Genomic DNA, 26,966 nt, shown 5'->3' on the forward strand with positions numbered 1-26,966 from the left:
AGCACAATAAAAAGATTCTTCTTCTTCTTCTTAGTAGTAGTAGTAGTAGTAGTATTAGTAGTTGATTTTTTACTTCGCTTAGCGGCACAATATTCCATTTCACTGCAAAAGTAAGCATTAATTTAACTAATTCTTCTTTAGCAGAATGTAGCCAGAAACATTCTTTATAAATCACAGGTCAATGATTTACCTACAATTTTTCGACATGAAAGGGTTTGTTTTGTATTTTATGCTGATTGCAGTAGAGTTACTAATATATGTACTTCAGTATAGCAGCTGTGTTGAGGAGCACCTACTGACAAATGACAACCATCCTATCTGGAGAAGCTGGTAGCATCATATAATCCATCATCTGGCTACTGGTTCACTTGTGGATCCCAGAATCCTTAACAGCAGAATGCAGGAGCCAAGCCTTTAGCTATCAGGCCCCTGCTGTCCAGGTAGAGGAGGATGACTCCCTCTCTACTTTAAAATGAACTTGAAACCTCTGTGAGGAAAGTTCTGCAATGTTCTGTTCTAACTAATGTTCATAGTTAGAACAGGAGCAGCAAACATCTTAGCTATGGTACATAAGACTGCTTTTTCCTCTCCTCTCCTCTCCTCTCCTCTCCTCTCCTCTCCTCTCCTCTCCTCTCCTCTCCTCTCCTCTCCTCTCCTCTCCTCTCCTCTCCTCTCCTCTCCTCTCCACTATATTAACGAGAACATGGGGTTAAATGAGGCAAAAGAACAATTCAATCTTCAAATTACCCCAAGATTCACACCTTATTTAGTGACCGTTTCCATCAACAAAACACAAATAGTACATTGTTTATTTTAGCTTAACTCTTCACTCAGGCCTTGTGTGATTCCCTGGTGTGCTCATGTAATTGTAAACATCATATTTTACAAGGAGCAGACAGCTGGGAATGTGACCTTTATTGGATTTATCTGAAGTGGATGGACAGTGTTCTGCTGAGGCCTTGGTGTGTCCAAGCTTAATGGATAATATATTTAGTTTAATTTAATTACTAAGTCCGTTTCCATGCATGTCTAAACCACGCTACACTTCTTCATTGATAGTGTTTGTTCATTTTCATTTAAAGTTAAATTGTTTTTCTATGTTTTTCAAGTTTGTTGTGAATGTTCTTCCTAGTCCTAGATCTGTTCCACTTCTTTTTAAACAATAAAGTATATTTCTTTACATTTTGTTTGCGTTTACATGCACACAAGGAAACCCAATTCCTGCATTAGTTTGGTAACATAAAATGTATGTGGACTCTATAGCTGGACAATAATGGGCCCAGATTAGACCAAATGTAGCCGGACTACCACTGCTGGGTAGCGCACTTAATATGTAGACAGTCTGTAGACAAGTCTGTCAGCATGAATTTTGCACGTCATGCATGCACATGTAAACAAACTTACTGAATGCTCTTTTATAATAAATCAAACCAATATTCTGGTACCATTTTGATTCATTGAAATTTGAGGAAATTAAATGCTATTCTGCAGCTGTGTCGGATATTTCCAAATAGTTAGGTTTTGTTCAGATCATAACGAAATTATTTTGTCCATTTAATATTATCCATCCATCCATCCATCCATCCATCCATCCATCCATCCATCCATCCATCCATCCATTCTCTACCGCTTATCCGGGGTCGGGTCGCGGGGGCAGCAGCCTAAGGAGAGAAGCCCAGACTTCCCTCTCCCCAGCTACTTCTTCTAGCTCATCCGGAGGGATCCCCAGGCGTTCCCAGACCAGTCGAGAGACATAGTCTCTCCAACGTGTCCTGGGTCTTCCTGGGGGTCTCCTACCGGAGGGACATGCCCTGAACCCCATGGTTCTTCTTCACCATGAACACTATGGTTCACCATGAGGCTATGGTTCTCATCCGGAAAAAGGTGGAGTGCCTTCTCCGGGTCAAGGAGGAGATCCTGCCCCACGTGGAGGAGTTCAAGTACCTCGGGGTCTTGTTCACGAGTGAAGGAAGAATGGAGCGGGAGATCGACAGGCGGATCGGTGCGGCGTCCGCAGTAATGCGGACTCTGCACCGGTCCATAGTGGTTCCTACCCTCACCTATGGTCATGAGCTTTGGGTAATGACCGAAAGAACAAGATCACGGGTACAAGCGGCTGAAATGAGCTTCCTCTGTAGGGTGGCTGGGCTCTCCCTTAGAGATAGGGTGAGAAGCTCTGCCATCCGGGAGGAGCTCGGAGTAGAGCCGCTGCTCCTCCGCGTTGAGAGGAGCCATATGAGGTGGCTTGGGCATCTAGTTAGGATGCCCCCTGGACGCCTCCCATTTAATATTATTGTCGATAAATTATTTTCATCTAGCATTTTTCAGGGCCCCATCTTGCTGTTGAGTACATGGTGGCTGAATGTTGCTCACCGGACCTGTCAGGATAAACTCACGGAACACTTATCCACACAATGTAGAAGTGGATAAGACAAAACAAACTATAGATTTTAAATGTGCACATGAAAAATGCACTCAATGTGCACTTAAATGTGATGTGAAAAGGTGGTGATGATGGTTTAAAGATTTGTTTTATTGAGTATTACTATGTATGAGAAGAAAAACATCAGCAAACCAGGTTTCCATAACAGTAACGTGTTCATCTAATTATATATCATGTCAATTCCCTGGAGAACCAATCATATATTCATTAAAAACAATTATTTATTTAAGTTTTTTGTCATAGAAGATACACATTTCTCACATATTCCAATCAGTTAAAACAATTATTACCCACTTCTGCAAAACCAGATCACTGATAAATACTGAAATTCTTGGGTATCTCCATAATTCTAACCTATGAGCAGCAATATTAGCATTAGTAGTTGTCCTAGTATTAGTACTACTCCTGTTGTTATAGTAGCCGATATGATGCAGGAAAATTAGATGAATAAAAAGCATCTAAAAGGGAAGCTCATGTAAAGGTGATATAACGTTAATAATAATTCCTTTGGCATTTCTATTGTTAGAAAAGAAGAGCACCAATGCCAATTATCCCGGGGTGGACAAAGGCCATACATGTGTATGGTGAGTGATAATAGAGCTATGTCACAGCTGTGACCTTGGCCTTGTCTTGTTTCTCAGTAGACAGCTGCTCTTCTTTATTCTCCCTCTTGACATGTATTTCACACCCTGTCACTTAATGGGCTGCTGCTGAACATCAGAGGAGATTTGATGTCCCATAACCTTTGTTGGTTTAACTTATTTCACATATTAACAGGATTCACAGAGGTTGGTTTCGATCGAGTCCGTGTCCAGTGTGTCAGTCACTGAGGGATTGCTGCACGTTAGATTAGTTTGGGCTCTTCAGGAGTGTAATATGTATAAAGCTGAGTCAATGATTCATTTCTGTCTTTTTTTGCAGAGATTGTTCTGTTTTTTTTTGTTAATCACAGTTCAAATAAATCACAGCATTAATAAAGAAATTGTGTGCCTGCACCCACAGCTCCTGCACCCCCCTCCTGCTTTGTCATGTCCCATCTGGCTGTTGTACGAAGGGGACGGCAAGAAATAGCAGCGAATGGAAAATGCTTTTTGTAATAGGCAACCTGAATGCCACATCTCTGATATTCATTCCCATATTTGGTTGACATGCAACCTTTATTAATGGACAGACCGCCTAGTGTCAGCCACTGGGCTCATTTATTTCACTTGACAAAGGTTGACGGTCAAAGGTAAGAAAAGGATCCACTCAGCTGAATAACCCTGGTACAGATTTGTGTTTAATGTTTATATCCCAGATTTAATCTAACTTTTACTTGAGTAGTTATGAAGTCGTCATGTTTTGTGACACTTTGTCTCCTGTCCTGAATGTAAACAGCACAGATCCAAGTTTCCTGTTTGTTGACTCACCTCAGGTAAAATTCTGTTTGGTTTGGGTGACTGCTTAATGACTATAACATGGTTTTATTTACAGTTTTATATTAAAGCATCTGGCTTCTGTATAGAGTGAAACCTTTGATCCATGTTGGAGTTAGTCAAAGCACAAATCGGTGATGGGTTGAACTCAGGTGAGGTGGTTCTGAGATGGAGCCGTGAAGAGTAAAGTAGTTTTTGGTCTTGTCTTTTAGACAATAACTTTTCCTTTAGATTTGCAAAAATACTGGGGAACTCAAGGAAAGATAATGTTCCAGTTCTACCACGTGACAGTTAATATTTACACAGTGAACATAAAAAGCAGAAGTGGTACTGAAACATGAGCCGAAAAGTCAGGCTCTCTTACTAAAGTTACCCTGCATGGCTCGTAAATCATTAAAGCACTGAAATGTTTGCATAGATAATCAAGATTGAGGTTTAGCTTAATATTTCAACCTTGCGTTTATGGACAAGCAGATCTAATGAATTCTAAGTCCCTTCACATACCTTTTCTAGCATGAGGATTTTCTGTGGCTGCTGTGATATGTCAACAAGATTTTTATTTTTGTAGGCCAAAACATGGGTGATGCAGCCATGTCAGAGTTTGGAGCTGCAGCTCCATACCTGAGAAAGTCAGATAAGGAACGTCTAGAAGCCCAAACACGTGTTTTTGACATGAAGAAAGAGTGCTTTGTCCCTGATCCAGAAATTGAGTACATCAAGGCATCCATCACAAATCGTGAGGGCGACAAAGTCACTGTCAACACTGCAGGTGGAAAGGTGTGAATATGACCTCATATCTATAAAGTACACTGTTGTGTGCACTTGCACAGGTTTAATCTACGGTATATTAACATTTCTGCAGACAGTGACGGTGAAGGAGTGTGATGTACACCCTCAGAACCCACCAAAGTTCGATAAGATTGAAGACATGGCCATGTTCACCTTCCTCCACGAGCCCGCCGTGCTGTATAACCTCAAAGAGCGTTACGCAGCATGGATGATCTACGTAAGGCTGATGTCTGAATGTCTTATATTCATGAGGCACCAGCACTTGAACCTTTCCCATCTTTCTCTATGGCAGACCTACTCTGGGCTGTTCTGTGTGACTGTCAACCCCTACAAGGGGCTACCAGTCTACAACCAGGAAGTTGTTGTGGCCTACAGAGGAAAGAAGAGGAGTGAAGCCCCTCCTCATATTTTCTCTATCTCTGACAACGCATACCAGTATATGCTGGCAGGTCAGCGACCTTAACTTCATCTAGTTGCTGTTTCCAGTTGGGATACAATTGTTTTAAAAAAAACCTCTTTTGTCCACAGACAGAGAAAACCAGTCAATCCTCATCACGTAAGTCAAATCAACAAATCAGTCTGTGACCGAGTTGTTGGGCGTCTGGGTGAATACAAAGACTTTTACTGTGTCTTCCAATCAGTGGAGAATCTGGTGCTGGAAAGACTGTTAACACCAAGCGAGTCATTCAGTACTTTGCCAGCATCGCTGCTGTTCCGAGTGGGAAGAAAGATGCATCCGCTGAGAAGAAGGTTTGCAATGAAAACATTCATTAAACAAATCTGGATGTATGGCTTTATGGTTTCATTTGTGTGTTTCTGTGACATTTAGGTATCAGCCATAGATGGATCTGGAACTGATATTAATGCTTGATAATATTTATGGATATATTAACAGGCTATGAAAAGATTATTGGAGGAATCTCAAGAGGACATTTTTAATGCAGAACTGAAGTAGCTGGATTTTAAAAGCTGCTTGCTTGTTTATGTTTTATTAGGGTACCCTGGAGGATCAAATCATCCAGGCCAATCCTGCTCTGGAGGCCTTTGGGAACGCCAAAACCATCAGGAATGACAACTCCTCCAGATTTGTGAGCATCTTTATGACCACTGAAAGCTACAGATATAAGACATTAATCATTAGTGATGCAAATATATACAACATTTCATTCTAGGGTAAATTCATCCGAATTCATTTTGACAACAGAGGAAAACTGGCCTCCGCAGACATTGAGACTTGTAAGTTAAAGAAATCACCGGTGTCAGATGAAAACACTGAAACACATGTTTGTAAAGACAGACAAAGGAGTGAGTAAGTGAGTGAGGTTTTTGGAGTTGATACAACAAGCAATCCAGCCAGAAAGAGACATGTAGACACAGTGCAGAACCACAGCACTATTCCCTAAAAAACCTTTTCCTTTGGCAGACCTGCTGGAAAAGTCTCGCGTGACCTTCCAGCTCAAAGCTGAGAGGGACTACCACATTTTCTACCAGATCTTGTCTCAGGCAAAGCCAGAACTTCTGGGTATGTTCATCACATCTCGACCACAATGATTATTGTGCAGTGCTGTCAATTTGGTCAAAAATTATACATTTCAATTTAATCTACTCTTGCAGAAATGTTGCTGATCACCAACAATCCCTACGACTATGCCTTCATCTCCCAAGGAGAGACAACAGTAGCTTCCATCAATGATTCTGAAGAGCTGATGGCTACGGATGTAAGTGCAGTAAACAGATTTAGAGATTTGAAAAATGAATAAAACATACAGCTTTTTAAAAAATGTATCGCACCAGGATGCTTTTGGTGTTCTGGGCTTTACCCAAGAAGAAAAAAACAGTATTTACAAGTTGATTGGTGCCATCATGCACTACGGCAACATGAAGTTCAAGCAGAAGCAGCGAGAGGAGCAGGCAGAGGCCGATGGAACTGAAGGTGAGAGAAGATCTGTTGGTCAGGTTTGAGTGAGGTTCTGGCCTCAGTCGACACAGTCACAATATTCACTTTCCTGTTCCAGATGCTGACAAATCAGCATATCTGATGGGCCTGAACTCTGCAGACCTCATCAAAGGCCTCTGTCACCCAAGGGTCAAAGTTGGAAACGAGTGGGTCACCAAGGGACAAAATGTTGCCCAGGTCTGCCTTCAAAACCGAAATATAAAAATGTTTACATGAAGATACTTTGATGATAATACACGTTTTTATAATTATTTTATCCCAAGGTGAACTACTCTATTGGTGCACTGTCTAAGTCAGTGTATGAGAAGATGTTCTTGTGGATGGTGGTGAGAATTAACCAGTCCCTGGACACCAAGCAGGCCCGCCAGTACTTCATTGGGGTGCTGGACATCGCTGGATTTGAAATCTTTGATGTGAGTTTTCTGTAGATATATGCTCTAAACTCTGAAATAATTTCTTTAATGAATATGTGATATTATGATTTCTTAGTTATAATTTGGCAAAATTGCTTTGCTCTAATTCTTGATCTTTTTTTAGTTCAACACATTCGAACAGATGTGCATCAACTTCACCAATGAAAAGCTGCAGCAGTTCTTCAACCACCACATGTTTGTGCTGGAGCAGGAAGAGTACAAGAAGGAAGGGATTGAGTGGACTTTCATTGATTTTGGTATGGACCTGCAGGCCTGTATTGACCTGATTGAAAAGGTGAGATGTGTTTACATTTGAGTCAAAGAAAGGAAAAGAGAAGAGAAGTAAAATACCAATGCTGTTCCTTTTCACAGCCCATGGGTATCATGTCCATCCTTGAAGAGGAGTGCATGTTTCCCAAAGCATCTGATGCCACCTTTAAAGCTAAACTCTACGACCACCATCTGGGTAAATCTTCCAACTTCCAGAAGCCCAGGATTATCAAAGGGAGACCAGAGGCCCATTTTGCCCTGATGCACTACGCTGGAACTGTTGATTACAACATCAACAACTGGCTGGTGAAGAACAAGGACCCTCTGAATGAGACGGTGGTTGGACTCTACCAGAAGTCTAATCTCAAACTCTTATCCATCCTCTTTGCTAATTATGCTGGAGCTGACGCAGGTTTGTCTTTTGAAGAGAGTCAAAGACTTTTTCCTTTGCACAACTGCAGAATTAAGAGGCTTTACCTAAAAAAGAATTGTGCTTTTCTACATTTCATCATCGATGGTTGGAATGATGTGAAACCAATGATCCATGTTTTATTTTAATTCAAGAAACTGGTGGAAAAGGCAAAGGTAGCAAAAAGAAAGGTTCATCTTTCCAAACGGTCTCAGCATTACACAGGGTAAGATTATGAAGATGATGATTATTATGATTACAATCACTAATTCTAATGGATCAACTTATTCATTCAGATACATGTTTTGAAGCTTGGTGTCACTGGTTTATCTTTATGGTGTTCTTCCCAAAGATGAAACATGAAGCACTTTTTTTTGCTTTGCACATACAGGAAAACCTGAACAAGCTGATGACCAATCTGAGGTCTACTCACCCTCATTTTGTGCGCTGCATCATCCCCAATGAGACCAAGACTCCTGGGTCCATGGAGCATCCTCTGGTCATGCACCAGCTGCGCTGTAACGGTGTGCTGGAAGGCATCAGGATCTGCAGAAAAGGATTCCCCAACAGGATCCTCTATGGAGACTTCAAACAGAGGTATCATGTCATTAAGATTGAATTATTCTCAATGATGGCCACTGTCAAAATTATTGAAATAATTTCACAAGTGTCCAGCAAGGGAAAGCGTTTTTATTTTCATGAATGTCCAAAAGGTATCGTATCCTGAACCCAAATGCCGTTCCTGAAGGACAGTTCATTGACAACAAAAAGGCTGCAGAAAAGGTCTTAGGGTCTCTGGATATTGACCACAACCAGTATAAACTGGGGCACACAAAGGTCATTATTCCATGAATTAATCGAATGAATTTCACATCTAACATGTTAAAACTGACTAATGAATTTTCTTCCTAAATAAAGGTTTTCTTTAAAGCTGGACTTCTGGGTCTGCTAGAGGAGATGCGAGATGACAGGTTAGCACTAATCATCACGGGCATTCAAGCCCGTTCAAGAGGACTTCTGGCAAGAATTGAATTCCAGAAGATTGTTGAACGCAGGTGACGAATCACTTTGCTGTTCATTTCCATCAAATCATTCAATATCGTTCAGGAAATTAAGATTCTCGAGCAATACGCTTGCTGTATTGGACTTTTTCCATATGTAGGACATAGAAAAACTGAAATATTCTCTAAATATAAGTCGGCATGGTTCTCATTGAGGCTCTAAAGACAGTGATAACGTGTTTTTTGACAGGGATGCATTGCTGGTGATCCAGTGGAACATCCGTGCCTTCATGGGGGTCAAAAATTGGCCCTGGATGAAGCTGTACTTCAAGATCAAACCTCTGCTGAGATCTGCTGAGGCAGAGAAAGAGATGGCCAACATGAAGGAAGAATTCCTCAAGTTGAAAGAGGCTTTTGCAAAATCTGAAGCTCGTAGAAAAGAACTGGAGGAAAAAACGGTCACTCTTCTCCAAGAGAAAAATGACCTGCAGTTGCAAGTTCAATCTGTATGTTACGTATTACAATTGGAAATCCCTGTATCTGCCATGCTGTAACTCTTCATCTTTATCAATAACATTAGGAGCAGGATAATCTCTGCGATGCTGAAGAAAGATGCGAAGGGCTGATTAAGAGCAAGATCCAACTGGAAGCAAAAATCAAAGAGCTGACAGAACGGCTGGAGGATGAGGAGGAGATGAATTCTGAACTTACTGCCAAAAAGAGGAAATTAGAGGATGAATGCTCTGAGCTGAAGAAAGACATCGACGACTTGGAGCTGACTCTGGCTAAAGTGGAGAAAGAGAAGCATGCCACCGAGAACAAGGTGAGCCAACAGTTGCTTCAAAGCAGCTCCTTCATGTAATGAGGTCTCAGTAACTGAGCTTTTTGTGGTTCACAGGTGAAGAACCTGACCGAGGAGATGGCTGCTTTGGATGAAATCATCGCCAAGTTAACCAAGGAGAAAAAAGCTTTACAGGAAGCTCATCAGCAAACACTGGATGATCTGCAGAGTGAAGAAGACAAAGTCAACACTCTGACCAAGGCCAAAACTAAGCTGGAACAACAAGTCGATGATGTAGGCAATCAATTTTAAATAATGCAAAAATAATTGAGTATTCTAATGATATACTGTAGATGGAATATTAGCAATTGCTGCTAATTGTGGATTATTTACAGCAAACTGTCAGTTAAGCAATGAGAATTGTCCCATCCTTAGATTAAATGAACAAATGGATATTTTACTTTGTTCCACAGTTGGAGGGATCCCTTGAACAAGAGAAGAAAGTGCGAATGGATCTGGAGAGAGCAAAACGCAAGCTTGAGGGAGACCTAAAGTTGACTCAGGAAAGTGTCATGGACCTGGAAAATGACAAGCAGCAGCTGGAAGAGAAGCTAAAAAAGTAATACAAGCAAAACCAGTGGATGTTGATTTAAAACCAACATGGTCACTTTTTCAAACTACACCTTTACTTGTAACAGGAAAGATTTTGAAATCAACCAGCTCAATGGTAAAATAGAAGATGAACAGGCAATGTGCGCTCAGCTCCAGAAAAAATTGAAGGAGTTGCAGGTATAATCTGTGAATGCAATCTGCTATATTCACAATTTACAGTCATGTAATGCAGAAAACCCTTTGCTGTAGGCTCGCATTGAGGAGCTTGAGGAAGAACTGGAAGCAGAGCGAGCTGCTCGAGCCAAGGTGGAGAAGCAGAGAGCAGACTTAGCCAGAGAGCTGGAGGAGATCAGCGAGAGGCTGGAGGAGGCTGGTGGGGCAACAACTGCCCAGATTGAGATGAACAAAAAGAGGGAGGCTGAGTTCCTGAAGCTGCGCAGAGACCTCGAAGAGGCAACTCTGCAGCACGAAGCCACAGCAGCCGCTCTCAGGAAGAAACAAGCTGACAGCGTTGCTGACCTGGGAGAGCAGATCGACAACCTGCAGAGAGTCAAGCAGAAACTGGAGAAGGAGAAGAGTGAGCTCAGACTGGAACTGGATGATGTGGTCTCCAACATGGAACATATTGTCAAATCAAAGGTATAATATATACAAGTAATGTAAAATTGATTACATAAACAAGTTCCAAGCTGTGCACTCTATGAATTAAGTAAGACATCTGTACCTACATTATAATTAGATACCTTGGAAAACACAGGCTCAGTGTCACCATAAGAACACTGAATATGATCTGTTCACAATCAAACAGCAGCATTTTAAATATCACAGTGATTAAGATGTGACTTTCAAAACGATTCTGTAAAAAATATTGCTGTGCAGTATGGAAGGAATTTTACACAGAACACTGACAAGCTGACTGGGAAGTAATCATACAGATACTAAAATCTAAAATTAAATGATAGTATTGATGCCTCTGTATGCAATGAGACAAAGCTCATCCTGAGATTCTTCATCAACTGTGACAGTGACACCAAAGGTATATATTAGAATGAACGTGAAAGTCTGATTCCATACTTTATAAAGTAGGATCAGAGCGTTTTGCCAGCCAAAGTGTCAAAAATTACACAGATGATTCAAATATTTATGCTTCCTTCTGTTTTACAGAATAATTTGGAAAAAATGTGCAGAACTCTTGAAGACCAGATGCAGGAATATAAAGTAAAGTCAGAAGAAGGACAACGTACTATCAATGATGTCACCATTCAGAAAGCAAAGCTTCAAACTGAGAATGGTTGGTGTCTTCATCATTTCTGCATTTGAAGTTCATCAATGACTACAGGACATGCTGGCGCAGTAACAATACTCCCTTATGATTTGTCTTTATTTTGATCATTAGGTGAACTTTCCAGGCAACTTGAGGAAAAAGATTCGCTTGTGTCTCAACTGACTAGAGGAAAACAATCCTACACTCAACAAATTGAAGATATCAAAAGACAACTGGAGGAGGAAATTAAGGTAGCAAATAAGCAGACGAACAAGATCATTCATGTGGATCAAGTATTGGTACTTGAGAGGCATTTACCGTGGTTATAATTTGATTTCAGGCCAAGAGTGCTCTTGCCCATGCAGTGCAGTCTGCCCGCCATGACTGCGACCTGCTGAGGGAGCAGTACGAGGAGGAGCAGGAGGCCAAGGCTGAGCTGCAGCGGAGCATGTCCAAGGCCAACTCTGAGGTGGCTCAGTGGAGAACCAAGTATGAAACTGATGCTATCCAGAGAACCGAGGAACTGGAGGAGGCAAAGTAAGATAATCTCTTATTCAAGACACAATTAATTACTAACATGTCATTTAAAGTCAAACCCTGCAACATTGGATTAGGGCAATTAAATAAAAATAAATCAAACAAAGCCAAAAATACAAATTCCCCCCCCCCCCCCATGCTGTGGAGAATCTACATCCTCAGGATGATAAAGAGTTACTAATGTATTTGCGTATATGCTTTGTAATGGTTCCAATGTAAATAATCATTTTGTAGCTGCAAGGACCTTTAGTAATTAACTCAGAATCCCCATAACAGGATAATCAGTACCTCTATAATGCAGGAAGAAGCTGGCACAGCGTCTGCAGGAGGCTGAGGAGGCTGTTGAAGCTGTGAATGCTAAGTGTTCCTCACTGGAGAAGACCAAACACAGGCTGCAGAACGAGATTGAAGATCTGATGGTGGATGTGGAGAGGTCTAATGCTGCTGCTGCTGCTCTGGACAAGAAGCAAAGGAATTTTGACAAGGTAACATTTAAAATTCACATGTGAACATGCGACTGAACATAAATGGTGTGTTTATGCTATGTTCTGCTCTTGGTCAAGTGGCTAACAAATGAAATGTCAGATTTTAGCAGAATGGAAACAGAAGTATGAAGAGTCGCAGAGTGAGCTTGAAAGCTCTCAGAAAGAAGCCAGGTCTTTGAGCACTGAGCTCTTTAAACTAAAGAACTCGTATGAAGAATCTTTAGAAAATCTAGAGACTATGAAGAGAGAGAACAAAAATTTGCAGGGTAAGGATTTTCCCAGTTTAAATATAGCTTTACTGCCTGAAGTGGTGATAACAGTTACGTTTTGTTTCTCAGAGGAATTGTCTGATCTCACTGAGCAAATCGGTGAGGGGGCAAAGAGTATCCACGAGCTGGAGAAGATCCGAAAACAGCTGGAGCAGGAAAAGTCAGAGTTACAGACATCTCTAGAGGAAGCAGAGGTAATCTGGAATGTCTGATGCTGGGCAAAAGTTTTTGGTTTAAATGTTGTTTTTTTTGTTTGTATCTAATCAAATATGTGCTTCCCACTGTCTTTATTTTCTTGATAAAAAGGCTTCACTGGAGCATGAGGAAGGAAAAATTCTCAGAATCCAGCTGGAATTCAACCAGATTAAAGCTGATATTGAACGCAAGCTGGCTGAAAAAGACGAGGAGATGGAACAAGCAAAGAGAAACCAACAGCGAATTGTAGATTCTCTTCAGAGCTCTCTCGAGTCTGAGACCCGCAGCAGGAACGAGGCCCTCCGTCTGAAGAAAAAGATGGAGGGAGATCTGAATGAGATGGAGATTCAGCTGAGCCAGGCCAACAGGCAGGCAGCTGAGGCCCAGAAACAGCTCAAATCTGTCCATTCACATCTGAAGGTTTGCATTTTACAGGGATTTTGCTATTTGCTTCACAATCCGACTGGACAAATGACATCGCACTTTGCAGGATTCTCAGCTGCAGCTTGATGAGTCTCTGAGAGTAAATGACGAGATAAAGGAGAACATCGCTATTGTAGAGAGACGCAACAACCTGCTTCAGGCTGAAGTGGAGGAACTGAGGGCCTCTCTGGAGCAAACGGAGAGGAGTCGTAAACTTGCTGAGCAAGAGCTGCTGGATGTCAGTGAGAGGGTGCAGCTGCTGCACTCACAGGTAACAGAGGGGAGCCACCAAATGGCTCTTTTCTCTCTCTCACTTCACTTCTGACATTATAGAATAATTCAAATTTGTGTTTGACAGAACACTAGTTTACTGAACCACAAGAAGAAACTGGAAGTCGATACTTCCCAGCTTCAGACTGAAGTGGAGGAAGCAGTTCAGGAATGCAGAAATGCTGAGGAAAAGGCCAAGAAGGCCATTACTGATGCGGCCATGATGGCAGAGGAACTGAAGAAAGAGCAGGACACCAGCGCTCACCTGGAACGCATGAAGAAGAACATGGAGCAAACTATCAAAGACCTGCAGCACCGTCTGGATGAAGCTGAGCAGATTGCCATGAAAGGAGGCAAGAAGCAGATTCAGAAGATGGAGGCCAGGGTGAGAACTAAGATAATACATATATCAGGCATCAGATTTTACTGCTGTCCTCCATCATGAAACATGCATTATAAATCGCAATTTTCATAATTCTCCTCAAAAGATCAGGGAACTGGAAATCGAATTAGAGGCTGAACAAAGGAGATCCAGTGAATCTGTGAAAGGAATTAGAAAGTATGAGAGAAGAATCAAAGAGTTGACCTACCAGGCAAGTTTCTTTCCATTGTGATCATTAAATCTGATTATTTAATCTATGTTTCTGTTTTAAATGTACAATACTGTTCTTTGCAGACAGAGGAGGATCGTAAAAATCTTTCACGTCTGCAAGATCTGGCTGACAAGCTGCAGCTAAAGGTCAAATCCTACAAAAAAGCTACTGAGGAGGCGGTAAGTAATACATTGTCCCAGTTTCTTTAATGAACTTTAAAATATTACATTTTTATTCAGGGTAATATTTTACAATTGTCACATTATCTCAATCAATTAATGTTGAGACAGATGCTCCAGTCCCAACATCAATGTCATTCAGTTTTTAGAAGTCAGTCAGTCAGTCAGTCAGTCAGTCAGTCAGTCAGTCAGTCAGTCAGTTGGGATGATCAATCAAATAGCAGACAATAAAAAGCATCATCAAAAGCAACATCTTAAACTCGGTTAAAAAGCCAAAGAGAATGAAATGAGAGGCTTTTAAAAACAGGAAGTGAGTCAGCCTGCAGGATGTGAAGAGGAAGAATGGTTCCGTCTCATCTTCCTCTTAGATTTAGGGACCTCCATCAACGAGTGATGTTCTGCCTTGAGTGATCGAGTGGAAAGATGGAGCAGGTGAGACAGTTAGAAAGGGGCAAGACCATGAAGACATTTGAAAACAAAGAGGAAGCCAATGACGTGACAGTTTTGTGCGCTGGTTTTCTGGTACCAATTAAAAGCTCTGCAGCTGAATCTAGGACCAGCCAGGAAAGTGTTACACCCAAACTTGTTTCCCTCTACTTCAAATATGATATAAAGAAAAATATATGTACCCATATATTTAAAAATGTAAAACAATTTAAAAAATTTGAAAGTCAAATCTAATATATATACGGTAAGTAAAAATAACTAATGTTGTTCTACAGGAGGAACAAGCCAACAGTAATCTCACAAAGTTCCGAAAGATTCAACATGAGCTTGATGAGGCTGAGGAGAGAGCTGACATTGCTGAGTCTCAGGTGAACAAGCTTCGTGCCAAGAGCCGCGACGTGGGGTCAAAGGTCAGTCACTGCACAAACTAGAATCACCAACCAATGAATATGGCTCAAACCAGGGCAAATTTTCAGCAGCCAGTAGGCTGCAGAGTGTGGCTGTTTGTCTGCTCCTCTAACATTAGCTTAGCCCATCAATGATAACTCTGATAAATAAGTGATTACAGCTGACACAAACACATTCCATTATGCTCAGTACTTTTTTTTTGTTTATTTCAGAAAGGATTTGAAGGTGAATGAAGCACGAGGATGAAAAATCTGTTTCTGAGGCATTTGGAAAGTGTCTCCCTAAGCATGTCAGTTGTTCAGTAGAATAAAAAGAATCTGCATATCAAACCTCAGGCTCTGTTTTTGCACTCGCAGCACCACAAGAATACAGGTGAATAACTTCTCCAGAAACTAAGAACACATAAATGATATTGAATATCTTTCACTTAATCTTCTAGCCACAAAGGAGCACCGTTTGTACTATTAGTTATATCATTCATTTACCTGGATCTGGAAAAGACAACTTTGTTATTTAAGTGTTGCAGTTAATGGTCAGTTGAGTGAATTAGAGGGTGTCCTCACTTATTCCTCACAAGGATTTATTTTAAAAAGAAATTAACAGTGTTTTAAATAGTTTTTTTCCCCCTGTCTCATTTGTTTAGTAATATTACTCAGTATTGGTAAAATGGGTAAACAACCACATCTCCAAATGTTAAAAATAAACCCAGGCTTTTCATATGGTGTACTATTTTTTTCCCCAATGAAAACTGTATGTATGACAAAAAAAAATTCTATTTGACATTGCCTGAAAACTGTGCACTTGTGGAATGTTCTACACGTGCAGGATATTGTATTACCTGCAAAGGGCAATTTATTTCCACATAGAAGCTCAAATAAATTAGCATGCAATTGTTTTTGCTGAACAGGTTCTTTCACAGAAGCATTTTGAGGAAATATAGCCATGAAAGACTGCTATAGATGCAATCTAACAAAAATCACAGGTGGCACGTGAGAGAAGGTTTGGATAGTTTGCTACAAAGATGCATTTTTGGCAAGTCTTCAGTTACTTTAGTTGTCCTTTAACAATATTTATGTCATTACAGAGTGAAAAATAGACCAAAAACCAATACCCTGAACAATACAGGCCGGACCCTTGAGACCAGATCCTATAAATGAGTTTTTTGGTGGAAGGCCTTGTGTCTTCTACAGGATCCTAGCTTTGAAACTCTTCATGAAGATGAAATCTTTACACATAAAATGCAATCACTCTTGACTACCACTTAGTAATACTCATTATTGAAGCAATGACCACATTTTTTGATACCAATCAGCTTCTCCACGGTAAATACTGTATGGCTGTTATTACGCAGTACTGGCATAGAACTATATGAACTATATGAACAATATGAAGCAAATCAAGATCATGCAGTCCGTACCTTTTTGCCCTCTTTAGTTTGGTCCTGGTCAACAGCAAGAGCCTTGAGTTGATGAGAGTCTCCTGGTTCTGGCAGCAAAGACAACTGGCTTCAGAGGAGACTGAGACCAAAGCTCAACACCTCCTCAAGTGACCTTCAGTAAATAACAAGGAGCCTAACAATAGCACCCTCATCTGAACATACAGTTGGATCAAATGTCAGACTTAAGAGAGACAAGGCGCCTCACATACACACATCCCTTGCATGTACGTGTGCGTATAGATGTCCGTACTCAAGGACAGCTGGGAACAGGACCTCTGACAGACCTGATTTCCAAGCTAAAGCTTAAAGCTCAGGAAAGGAATTTCAGACAAACTAGTCCCTTAAAGTACACACTGTATGGGGTATAAAGTAAAGAAGGTCCTCTACAGTCATATAATATATAATATCAACATTCTTACCATGGCTATTTGGCTCATCTATAATATTACAATTAAAGATTTGGAAAACAGCAACTATTATTTTCTCTCTCCTGGACTAGTAAAATGACCATGGAGTAAAACAGGCTAGGTGAGAAAATGAGAAGTAAATAACCCTAAAGAAGACTAATTATCACAATTTCCACCATTTAGTTATTTAACATTTATCATTTTGAAAGAGAAAAAGAGGAATCAGTTAATTGTAATAGTTCTCAGTGCAAAGTTGGAAAGTAACCACGAATGAGAGCAACGACTCACACGAGAGGAGGCAGCCAACAGGCCTCCAACTGAAAGACTGAGTTTCATTTGGACTCAACAATATGTTAATCTATTGCTGGTGTTCTCATTTTCAATATAAATACAGTTATTTTTTTCATGTTATTTTACTCTTTTCACATTGCTGTTTTGCAATGCTCAATTAATACCGCATGATCAACCGGACCGCATTGCTATAAACACACAGTGAAGACGAAGCATCAGTATCAATATCAATATCAATATCAATATCAATATCAATATCAATATCAATCTTTATTTATATGTCACTTTTCATACGCTAGGTAGCACAAAGTGCCTCACAAAGGATAAAAACAGCAAAGAGAACAAGAGAATCAAGAAAAGGACACACACACACACATGCATACAACACACTTACACACACACCCACACACACAAACAAGCTTAGACAAGCTGAGACATGGCTGGGCACCGAGACCTGAGGCGAAGGAGACGCCACCTTTGGAGGCCCACCAGGCCGAGGGAGGTCACGGTCCGTGACCACAGGCATTAAGGTATTAAGTTTGTGCTATGGTCTTCAAAGTGGGCCGCCTTGGTGCATTTGGGGACCTCGGGAAATGAGAAAGAAAATGCAAAAGTAACATTTTCCCAATCTGACCACGTAATGGGAGCTCAGGCTTGATCATGTCATTTTCATGTGGAAAAGATGCGAATGACTGATGTATCAAAACTGTAATGTGATGTTGTCCATATGTCCATTTTGGGAACACTACACATTCAAAAAAGGGGAGAGTGGGCGCATAGAAATATCCAGTTGAATAGTGCTGGCTGTCCCAATTCAGTCAACGCCCAGAGCAGGCTCAGCCATCTGTGCTGCAGCATCTCTCTCAGGAGAATTGCTTTCTTTAGCTTAAACAACCTAAAATTCAGGTCCAGCAGGTCACTTGTGCTTTCCCTTTTAGCCGAAGAAATTTAGACTTTTTAAGAGACCCTCCTCTGCGCTGCTCTCTGTGAGATTGTCTGAGCAGTGACTGGTCTTAAATATTTGCATAGGAAGTTCGGCTGGTTTCTGATCTGTTTTCTTCTTGAGCTTTTCACATCCTTTGCATTTAATGCCTCTTTATTTGCCAAGTTGTTCTGTTATTCATGTGTCTTGTGTCACCTTCTTTGTTGTATCTTCATCCTTGGCTAGTCTTGACCTTCTGCACCTACGCTGGTTTTTCATGGTTTTGCCGCACATCATTGTTAGGCTAAACTTCGCTCTCCTCCACAATTACAGCATCTCATTTTTCCATATTCATGGGTTTCCACACACCTTGCACACATTTGCCTTCCTAACAAACAGCTGCCAAATGCACAAATCTCTGACAGTTATTCCATCTAATTGGCCTGGGATATAATCCGTATTGCATATGTATCCAAGGAAAACCTTGGTGGGAGTCTTTTCTCATCAAAGAACTGACAGACTGGCAGATGAAAATCCATTTTGATTCATTTTCAGGTGTTTAAAATGACTCGCTCTTGCATTTGTTCGTGTGATGTGTTGACTGGGATTCCTGGGATTATGTCCCTGATCCCTTTCCTGTCATTAACCGTTGAGCACTGCAGCTTTTTACCAGCTTTCCTTCATTCTTATTGCTCTTCTGTGTTTCCCTCCATCCTTACATTTAATCACTAATGATCCTCCTTCCTAAGTCCTAGCCTCTCTCCTGCTCCCTTCTGAAGAATTATTGCCTCTTTTTGCATTTATTTTTCTGAAAGCTATTCCAGTCTTCTCGCTCCTTCCACCTTCTTCCACTCCTCCAAACATGCTTCCTGAATTGTAACTTCCTTCTGGCATCTCTCATAGACTCACCACCTTGCAGAAAGAAGAAAAGGAGGAAGGCTAATGTAGTGGCCTGGTTAGTGAGTGCAGTCTGAGAAGTAACCAGAACATTTATCAGATAATATAAAGGTTGAAGAGGAATTGGAAAGCCCAGGGCTGCATATCTGAACATGGTGGCTACATAAATATGCTTTTATTCTATCAAATATTCACCACTGCAGCCCCCACCCCAAAATTCATAAACGCACCCAAATCTTCCAGATACAGGATCAGCTGTGCCTCATTGGCACCCCGACATGTATGGAATTATGAATAAAGGAAACAGATGGGACACATTTCTCTTCATTTTATTACATGATTAATATTCACGTCACTGGTTAACAATTAATCACAATGAACATCTCTTTCATACCAAATACTGAGAATTGGGGGGATCTCTATCTACCTGGACAGATGCCTCTAAGAAGCAGCAGCCTGTTGGTTGTCTTCATGCACTTGCTAGGTTGTGCCCTAAAGAAAAGACATCACACACGACAGTGGAACCACCGCACAGAGCTGAAAAGTAGTTTCTTCTGTCGTTCTCCCTCCTAATTCCCTTTAACGCAACATTGGGCGTCAATAGTTGCCGTTGAATAAAGCGTCTGGTACATCCAACATTACCGATGTAGTTCTGCTAGAAAAGGTGTTCTGCCCTTTTCCCACCTGCATCGTACCTTTCCCATTGTACCTCTTCATTTCACCACTGATCTTCTCACCCTTTTTGTTTTATTATACCGGGTAAATGTTGGACCTACTCTAATGCTGGCCGGGGTGCTCCAAAGCTTTGAGCATTACGCAATAATTTAATGGTAAATACGCAAAAAACAGAAGTACGCTCTACAGTGGGAAAATGGCTGTTTTAAAGCAGAACAACAGTGTGCAGGCGCTGGGTTTTGGAAATGGGACCTTATAAATACGACAACACACATTTCATATGAAGAGCAGCGATAGTTTGATTAGGATTAAAGTCCCCCCCGTAAATTTTAGTTTTGGTTGTGCGACGTGGTAAAGCTACTTTTCAGTGCTGTGATACTGACGAGCCTTTGTGGGAGGGGGACCCTCCCCTTGATTCTATTCCAGGCCATCAGCTGTCTTCAGAATGACAGCGGGTTCAACATTCATGGGTAGATGTGTCCGATAGGACCGACTGGCTGCTGTGTTTCCATTCCTGTCAAACACTCAGACACTGCGAGACTTCAGCCATCAGCCCGGTGTTCACACATAAAGGTTCCACACACAAGTACAGAACATCACTTTAGCATGTGTCCACAGACAGGAGAGCTAAGCAGTGTGTGTCAGCTTTATTAAACCTTAAGCATCCAAGATTGATCTTATTTCCATGGTCGGATCTTTTCCCATGAGTCCACGTTGACTTCCTGCAGCGCTCCTGTGGAGCGGACACACATGGCCTCGCTTTCCTGCCCTGTCAGACTGAGTCCAGTAAAGATTCCATATATCATCTTCCAACACAGAACAGAGACAAACCACACACGGATTCATAATCTTGCATTTTAAAAACATGTTGGACATTCTTGAATCTTCAGCAGCCCTTTTCTAGAGGAAAAAAGGCAAACGCTGAATCAGGAAAGAGTCACCTTCTCCTGCCTTTTCCAGTCTTGTTGTAATACCAGTAAACCTTCACACACATAGGTTTATGAATGGGAATGTCCACCCTCAACACCCTGTTAACATCGCTTTTTTTTGTGTGATTTTTAGTTATTTAACATACTTCTGGAGTGATAAAAACATGGTGCCAAATATACTACTATATACACGGGCAGTGTCAGATACAAGGAGGATAATGGTACTGAGGTGGCAGCTACAACAGCAGTGAAAAGACATCAGAGTGAATCTGGTTATCATCATCGGCTAAAACTACAATCCTAGAACATCATATCAGAAGCATCCATAAATGGTGACGGGTCAGCTTTTTTCCCTTGTCTAGTTTTATATGGTCCTTCTTTAGCCAACGGGTTGTAGGATGACTAATACGGACGTAAAGATTATTTATACATGCCGCATGAGTGTTTAATTAAAGACAAATATGATCACCTTCTCAACTGCAGTAAACAGGTTTATTTACTGCCGATAACAGGTCCATATGTGAGGTTTTGAATATGGTACCAAACATCTGTTGTGAAGGTGATTTTAGCAGTTTGATGCTGTTCAAATAAATGTCTCTGAAAAGTCCTTGTGGAATATTTGGCTAGATTTAGAGAAATTATGCTAAAGAGATGAAATAATGATGCAATGCCAAATAATTCTCCTAAAATTTAAATATAGTAATTTGCTTTAAGCAGAAAGTTCAGTCAGATGTCAATAACCACTGAATGTCGGCAGGAACATGAGGTCAGACTGGAGAGGTAAATATGAAACTGTCACAGCCTGCAGGATGACGACAATATCCACTAAAATACTCGAGACAAAATGGCAATAGTGCATCATCCAACAAACATCACACCATCCATCAGAACATTGTCTTCCACTGAGCTCGGAACGCACATTTAGACCCTTTTTTTCCATTTTATGTCCAAAATAGACCAGCAGTAAAGGTGCTTTCACGTCTTTGTCCTTCCATTCTAGAAACAAGGACGCCTGTTCATATATGATCTACATACACGTCTATTATCAGGATTTCATTTTAGGCAACTCATGGGAACGATTTCCAGTGCAAAACTAAACAGGCTTATACAGGACATCGATATTCTTTATTGTCGACCGTTTGATCACCTCTTTCAGACTCGCCACTACATAAACAGTAACACTGTTTTGTTTCCAAATGCACACACACACACACACACACTACACAGTTGATAATGTGTTAGCAAGATACAGAATAGCAACTGTTATATCACCTCAGTGCATCAATACAGGAATCCTACTGTATTTAAAGTGCACAGGACATGTGAATTTGAGGGGTTCTGTACAATTACAATAAGTGACAGTATTCCTGACTCCTACTATCGTTCACCCATTAAAGCTGCTGTTCACAAGAACAATATATCAATTTACCAAAGCAGGGGGCGGGGGTGCTCAAGCTATTTTGTTAAGACTCAGAGCCAGACTATCAGTGTTCAGGACGCAAAGCAGCGCGCTCTACAGGATGGATGCAGTAGTAACACTTCACACATCTGACAAATACAGCAGTACCACATGAACCTGTTATGAGTTTATTATAGACCCACCAGCCTTATATGCACAATGCATAGAAATACTGAGTAATGATGGGATGACTTTATTACCACGGCTCATTTTACTCACAATAAAGTCTAAATCAAATCTGTCAAGGTCCATCACAGTGTTCTTTCCATAGAAAGTGATTTTCCTCAATAATGCTATTGTACCCTTCCGTTGTCTGACTCTGATAAAGAAAAAAAAAGTTACCTTTGACACAACCAACTTTTTTAAATTTATCATTACATTACATAAAACAATAAAGGTGCTAATTAAGGTTCCGCCTTCACAGCCAAAGTCATCCAGAAATGTTCCTCCAGAACTCAGTCAATGTTTCAGTGAACATCTCTGCTGATGCTTCTACAGTGAAAATGAACTTGGGAATGAGGATGGAATGTGTAAATGTGGTTGAATGCTACAATGTTGCCCTGAAATCATTCAGAAAAGTCTACAGAACAACTTAAACAATCATTTTCGTTCTTCGGTTGCAAAGAGCTTAAAAGTGAGAAGAGTTCAGTGACGAAGTATGGCTCTGCTCAATCAGCAGCGCGTGTGCAGCTAACAGCTAGCATTCCCGGCTAACCGTTTGGTGTGTTAAAGATGGAGAATGGACAAGAAGGTTGCAGGCTGGGCTTAATGGGTTAGTTATGTTATCATTGTCTATTGTCAAACAATAAAAAAAATCTGTTTGATTGCAGTTATTATGTTGTGTTGATTTTGCTCTCTTATCTGTGCTAAGTTCTCCAGGTGGATGTGCTTTCATCTGTAAACCTGTGCTTATGTGTGAGTGTGGACGCCGTCCGCCGGTCTTTGAAATCTGTCAGGCTACTCGTGGTAGTTGCCTAAATGAAGAAGCAGCACTTCTGAATATCCTTCTGTCATTTATGGTTCTGCAAAAAGGTCCTATGTGACAAACAGAAGGGTTTGAGGCTTGGTCACCTCAACACTGCTGTATGAGCCAGGAGTGCTCTTCACCTACAGACAGAAGCACTGAAGGATGATTACGCTAACCATTATTCACCACAGTCAAATGGAGGACCTCATTAGTGGAGAGAAGGTAGAGTTTAGAAGGTAGGATTTCAATGTTGAGGACTTGTCATGGCCTGAAACTGCACTGCTGCCTTGTTAAAGATATGTGTTGCCACTTAGTCCTAATTAGAGCCATAGACAGAGTCTGTTACAGGGCCGATAAAACATATACTATCAAAAATAGACCTCATACATACGTATTTCTTATATACTCTCAGACTTGTCATGCTTCTGTGGTAAAGATTTAACAACTGCACAAGAGATAACAGAGTTGAATCATGAGCTAAAGTTCATTCAAATTTGGTTGGATTAAAACTTCACGTTGTCGCCGTAAATAATCGCATACGCATTTGAACGGACGTCACCTTTTCAAAAGTGTCCTAAAATGTACCTTCCTCCAGGTGGCACTGTTGCACAAACACAGGGTCCACATAATGCTGACCGCTGCACCAACTCAGCCTCGTGGGTTTGTAGTTGCGCCTCCTCTGCTGGACGTCTGTGTCCCTCTTTTGGCAGAAAGAGTATTTACACAACCAGCTCTGAAACCATGAGTTCGTGAGACAAACGACTATCTCACGCCAACCGACTGAATCAGCCATCAACCATTGCAGGTGCAGCTGGCAGGCCTTTGAACATGGCGGCTAACTAGTGAAATAAGTTATTTTGCTACATTAGGATACACAGATAATTCACGAGCAAATCTTTCAAACTGCTGTAGACAGTTGGGTCAAGCAAGGTTGGACAGAGCTAACTGGCCACACTGGATCATATAGAACAACAAAGTTAACTCAACACCAATAATTAGCATCAAAACTTACCAACTTCAGCGTGATCGTAGTTTCCCTTCATGTCAAACGCAATTTTAAAGTGAAGTCTGCCTTCAGCAGTGGTACTTCCACTCACATCAGCCACATCAAAACCAAGAACTACAAACTATTTAGTGGTGACATAGAAGCTAAGGTGCAGCAGCTAACGGCTCAGATTCTCTTGTAAGAATAACACACAAGAATAATCTAGTTTAGTCCCGTTTTCATTCTCGACGTGCTCTATCTGTCTTCTGCTTGTCTTGCTCTGCAACAATAGTACGATAGAGACTCACAGCAACTGTACAAACTGTAAATAATGATGGGGCAGAGTGATGCGAAGACCGCCTAGGATGACATAAGATGCAGTGAAACAATTGCTGCTTGGTATAGGGGATGTAATGTGTTGTTTAGCTAGTCATGTCATTAACCTGGACACAGTCTGGGATGGGAATTACACAGGCAGAGATGAGATAAGAGCATGGGACACACCACTTAGCTAAAGAGGCTGGTTCTTTGAGCTGTGGGAACATGTTAAAATAGTGGAGGAATTGCCAGTACCTAGTGTACATCTAGACAGCTCTGACTACTGATTTATTGCATTGAGGTTGTTTCATTTGCCAGTGAAACCCTCTAAATCAGGAATGAAAAAGGGGATATGTTTAGCTTGAAAGCTGGTGGAAGCTCACACAGCAAGTGCTCTTTTTCTGTGGTAGGAGTGGCCAAACACCGACCCAGTAGCACGATCAGGTCAACAGTCAGGGTTGGTGGCAGAAAGCTGGCAGAGAGACCACAGATGAAGGAGGAACACTGAGGCTAACGGTCAGTTCTGTGCTGCAGTGGGCGAGATGGAGGATGGGGCCGAGAAGAGAGTGACTGCGCCGGGGTGGGTCAGTTGGTTGGTTTGCAGGTTGATGAGTGCCGAGTGCATCCCACCAAAATCGACACATCATTGGGACTCAATCTGTGAAGAGAAAAGCAGGGACAATTCAGGCCAAAGCTAAAGAGATTCAGCCACACAAACACACCCTCCAGACCAGTCCCTCACATGTACATGATATTGGGCAGAGAATGGAAACTGCACTACCTTAAAAGATAAAAACAATCTCAAGGAGAATGAGGAGTGTGCAGACAGAGAGGCACTGGTGGTTCTGTGGCCTTAACCAACTACCATTAACTAATAATAGAATCGTGAAAACTACCAAGACAAATACATAATGGAATCCATGAAAGGAAGACAAGAGGACCACAGAGGCACCCTTAGGACAAGGCCGTCAGTGAGCAATGGCTAATGTTAGCAAATGTTACAACAGATTTGCATGTTTTCATGATAATGAACTGTTTCTGAGTAATATCCTCATTAGAGCCATTATCCTGTCTGTTAGTATTTGGAATAAATACAATAATGAGGTCCTAGGAAAGTTTTAGATGAACAGTCCTTCAGGAAAATTGTTATTGAACTCCTACATGACAGCATGTAGTTAAACTTAGTTATTTACAATGATTATGCTAACAATTTCAAGGTTTATAATAAAATAACATCAGGAAACAAACTCAGTTTTAATGAGGCCTTAAACATGATAAATATGCATATTTTACATTTGTCTAATCTATGTGCTATGAATTATAAAACAGCTCTGATTCTACCTCCACAAGCAGGAAACTCATCCATCACTTGGACGGATGCTGTTTGGCGCAGCAGTGGCCTGTTAAAAGCTGCAGGGATGCATCATCTTCATTTGGACCTCCCCGCAAAGAATCTAGTTTTTGCGAAAGTCACGGCCGACATATTCGAGGTGAAGGTGCAAATTACATTATGTAAAAGTTTCACGTTTCCTCCTCGAGAAAACCCAGCCCCTCTGAGATTATGTGAATTTGCACGTCCTCACTTCCGTTGACGTTTGAAGCAAATGCAAAACAAAACAGAGCAACCTAGCCCTGTCATGGATACCCATCCCATCAAAAGCGGATCTGTGCTATGCTAACGTTGCTAAGATGGCTGAGCTAACTCCAACTGCTCAGTGAGTAACTTTATATTAATATCTGCTCACGTACTCGCCCACGTCCCTCTCCCAACTCCATCTTGGTTATTGGCTGGAACATGGTTTGTTATGTTTTGGTGCACCGCCTGTCCCTCTAGTCTAGAGGATGTTTGTTACATTTATGACCCCCATGTTGTCCCTAGAGACTGGGCTTTGTCACAGTGTGTTAAGCGGCAGGCAGCTAGCGGTTCAAGGGAAAACGCCAACGATTGGAGACCAAAATGAAATAGCACAAAACCATGCTAGAGCGCATACTGCACCTTTAAGCTTGTGCTTGGGTTTAATGAGGAGCAGTTTGTCAGTTGACATAGAGCACAGCAAGAATTATAGGCTGAAGAAGGCCAGAGAGGTATCAGGGACAAGGCCATGAAAAGTACATAAAAGATTTTTAAAATGTATGGGTAGCCAAGTAAGGGAAGCTAGCGTGTTCCTGCTTGTGTTTGCCAGTTCATTGCTCCATTTTAGACCATATGGACCCAGGCAAGTGACTCATTAACACCCATAACGAGAGTTACAGTAGTCCCGCCAGGTGATAACAAACGGCATCATCATCTGTCTTATTTTCATTAATTTTAAGTAAGCAACAGGTATCCAGTCCTTTATTCTTCCAGCACCAGCTTCATGAGGTGTGTGTCTCCTTTTCAGAGGCGCATATATCAGCATGTCATCTGCATAGCAGGGAAAGGCAACACCCTGCTTCCTAGGTATGGAGCCCAGGGAAAGCAGATTCATAGCAAATTAAAGAGATCCTAAAACTGAGGCCTGTGGGACTCCACACAAGT

The 26,966-nt window shown here is 41.3% G+C and overlaps 2 protein-coding genes and 1 long non-coding RNA gene across 10 annotated transcripts in view; 1 reads left to right on the top strand and 2 right to left on the bottom strand.

Annotated features, from left to right (window-relative positions):
• The first annotated feature begins 3,562 nt into the window (after window positions 1-3,562).
• LOC101064672 (myosin-7) lies at window positions 3,563-15,489 on the top strand. Its single transcript, XM_029830852.1, has 39 exons — window positions 3,563-3,674; window positions 3,821-3,857; window positions 4,427-4,635; window positions 4,721-4,864; window positions 4,940-5,096; window positions 5,176-5,203; window positions 5,289-5,397; window positions 5,643-5,735; window positions 5,820-5,883; window positions 6,071-6,169; window positions 6,262-6,365; window positions 6,442-6,580; window positions 6,663-6,781; window positions 6,868-7,017; window positions 7,142-7,312; window positions 7,390-7,699; window positions 7,852-7,922; window positions 8,088-8,293; window positions 8,410-8,533; window positions 8,615-8,751; window positions 8,948-9,203; window positions 9,278-9,520; window positions 9,596-9,772; window positions 9,952-10,097; window positions 10,177-10,267; window positions 10,340-10,729; window positions 11,255-11,381; window positions 11,487-11,605; window positions 11,695-11,891; window positions 12,193-12,376; window positions 12,477-12,642; window positions 12,715-12,839; window positions 12,952-13,260; window positions 13,331-13,534; window positions 13,622-13,918; window positions 14,022-14,126; window positions 14,210-14,305; window positions 15,028-15,162; window positions 15,373-15,489. The coding sequence occupies exons 3-39, from the start codon at window positions 4,435-4,437 to the stop codon at window positions 15,391-15,393; spliced, it is 5,814 nt and encodes a 1,937-aa protein (XP_029686712.1). The 5' UTR covers window positions 3,563-3,674; window positions 3,821-3,857; window positions 4,427-4,434; the 3' UTR covers window positions 15,394-15,489.
• Window positions 14,314-16,783, bottom strand: LOC115247904 (uncharacterized). Its single transcript, XR_003886977.1, has 2 exons — window positions 16,578-16,783; window positions 14,314-14,707 (listed from the first exon to the last, which is right to left on the bottom strand). It is a non-coding gene; the product is annotated as an uncharacterized lncRNA (long non-coding RNA).
• Window positions 16,784-19,428: 2,645 nt separating this feature from the next.
• LOC101075768 (microtubule-associated protein 4-like) overlaps window positions 19,429-26,966 on the bottom strand; it is a 53,391-nt gene continuing 45,853 nt past the window's right edge. For all 8 annotated transcript variants that reach the window (XM_029831265.1, XM_029831269.1, XM_029831267.1 and 5 more), the window contains one exon: window positions 19,429-25,106. In XM_029831265.1, coding sequence (XP_029687125.1) covers window positions 25,102-25,106 — 5 coding nt within the window. In that variant the 3' untranslated portion in view covers window positions 19,429-25,101. The remainder of the gene's footprint in view (window positions 25,107-26,966) is intronic.

Source organism: Takifugu rubripes, chromosome 22 (assembly GCF_901000725.2).
Source record: "Takifugu rubripes chromosome 22, fTakRub1.2, whole genome shotgun sequence".
NCBI lineage: Eukaryota > Metazoa > Chordata > Actinopteri > Tetraodontiformes > Tetraodontidae > Takifugu > Takifugu rubripes.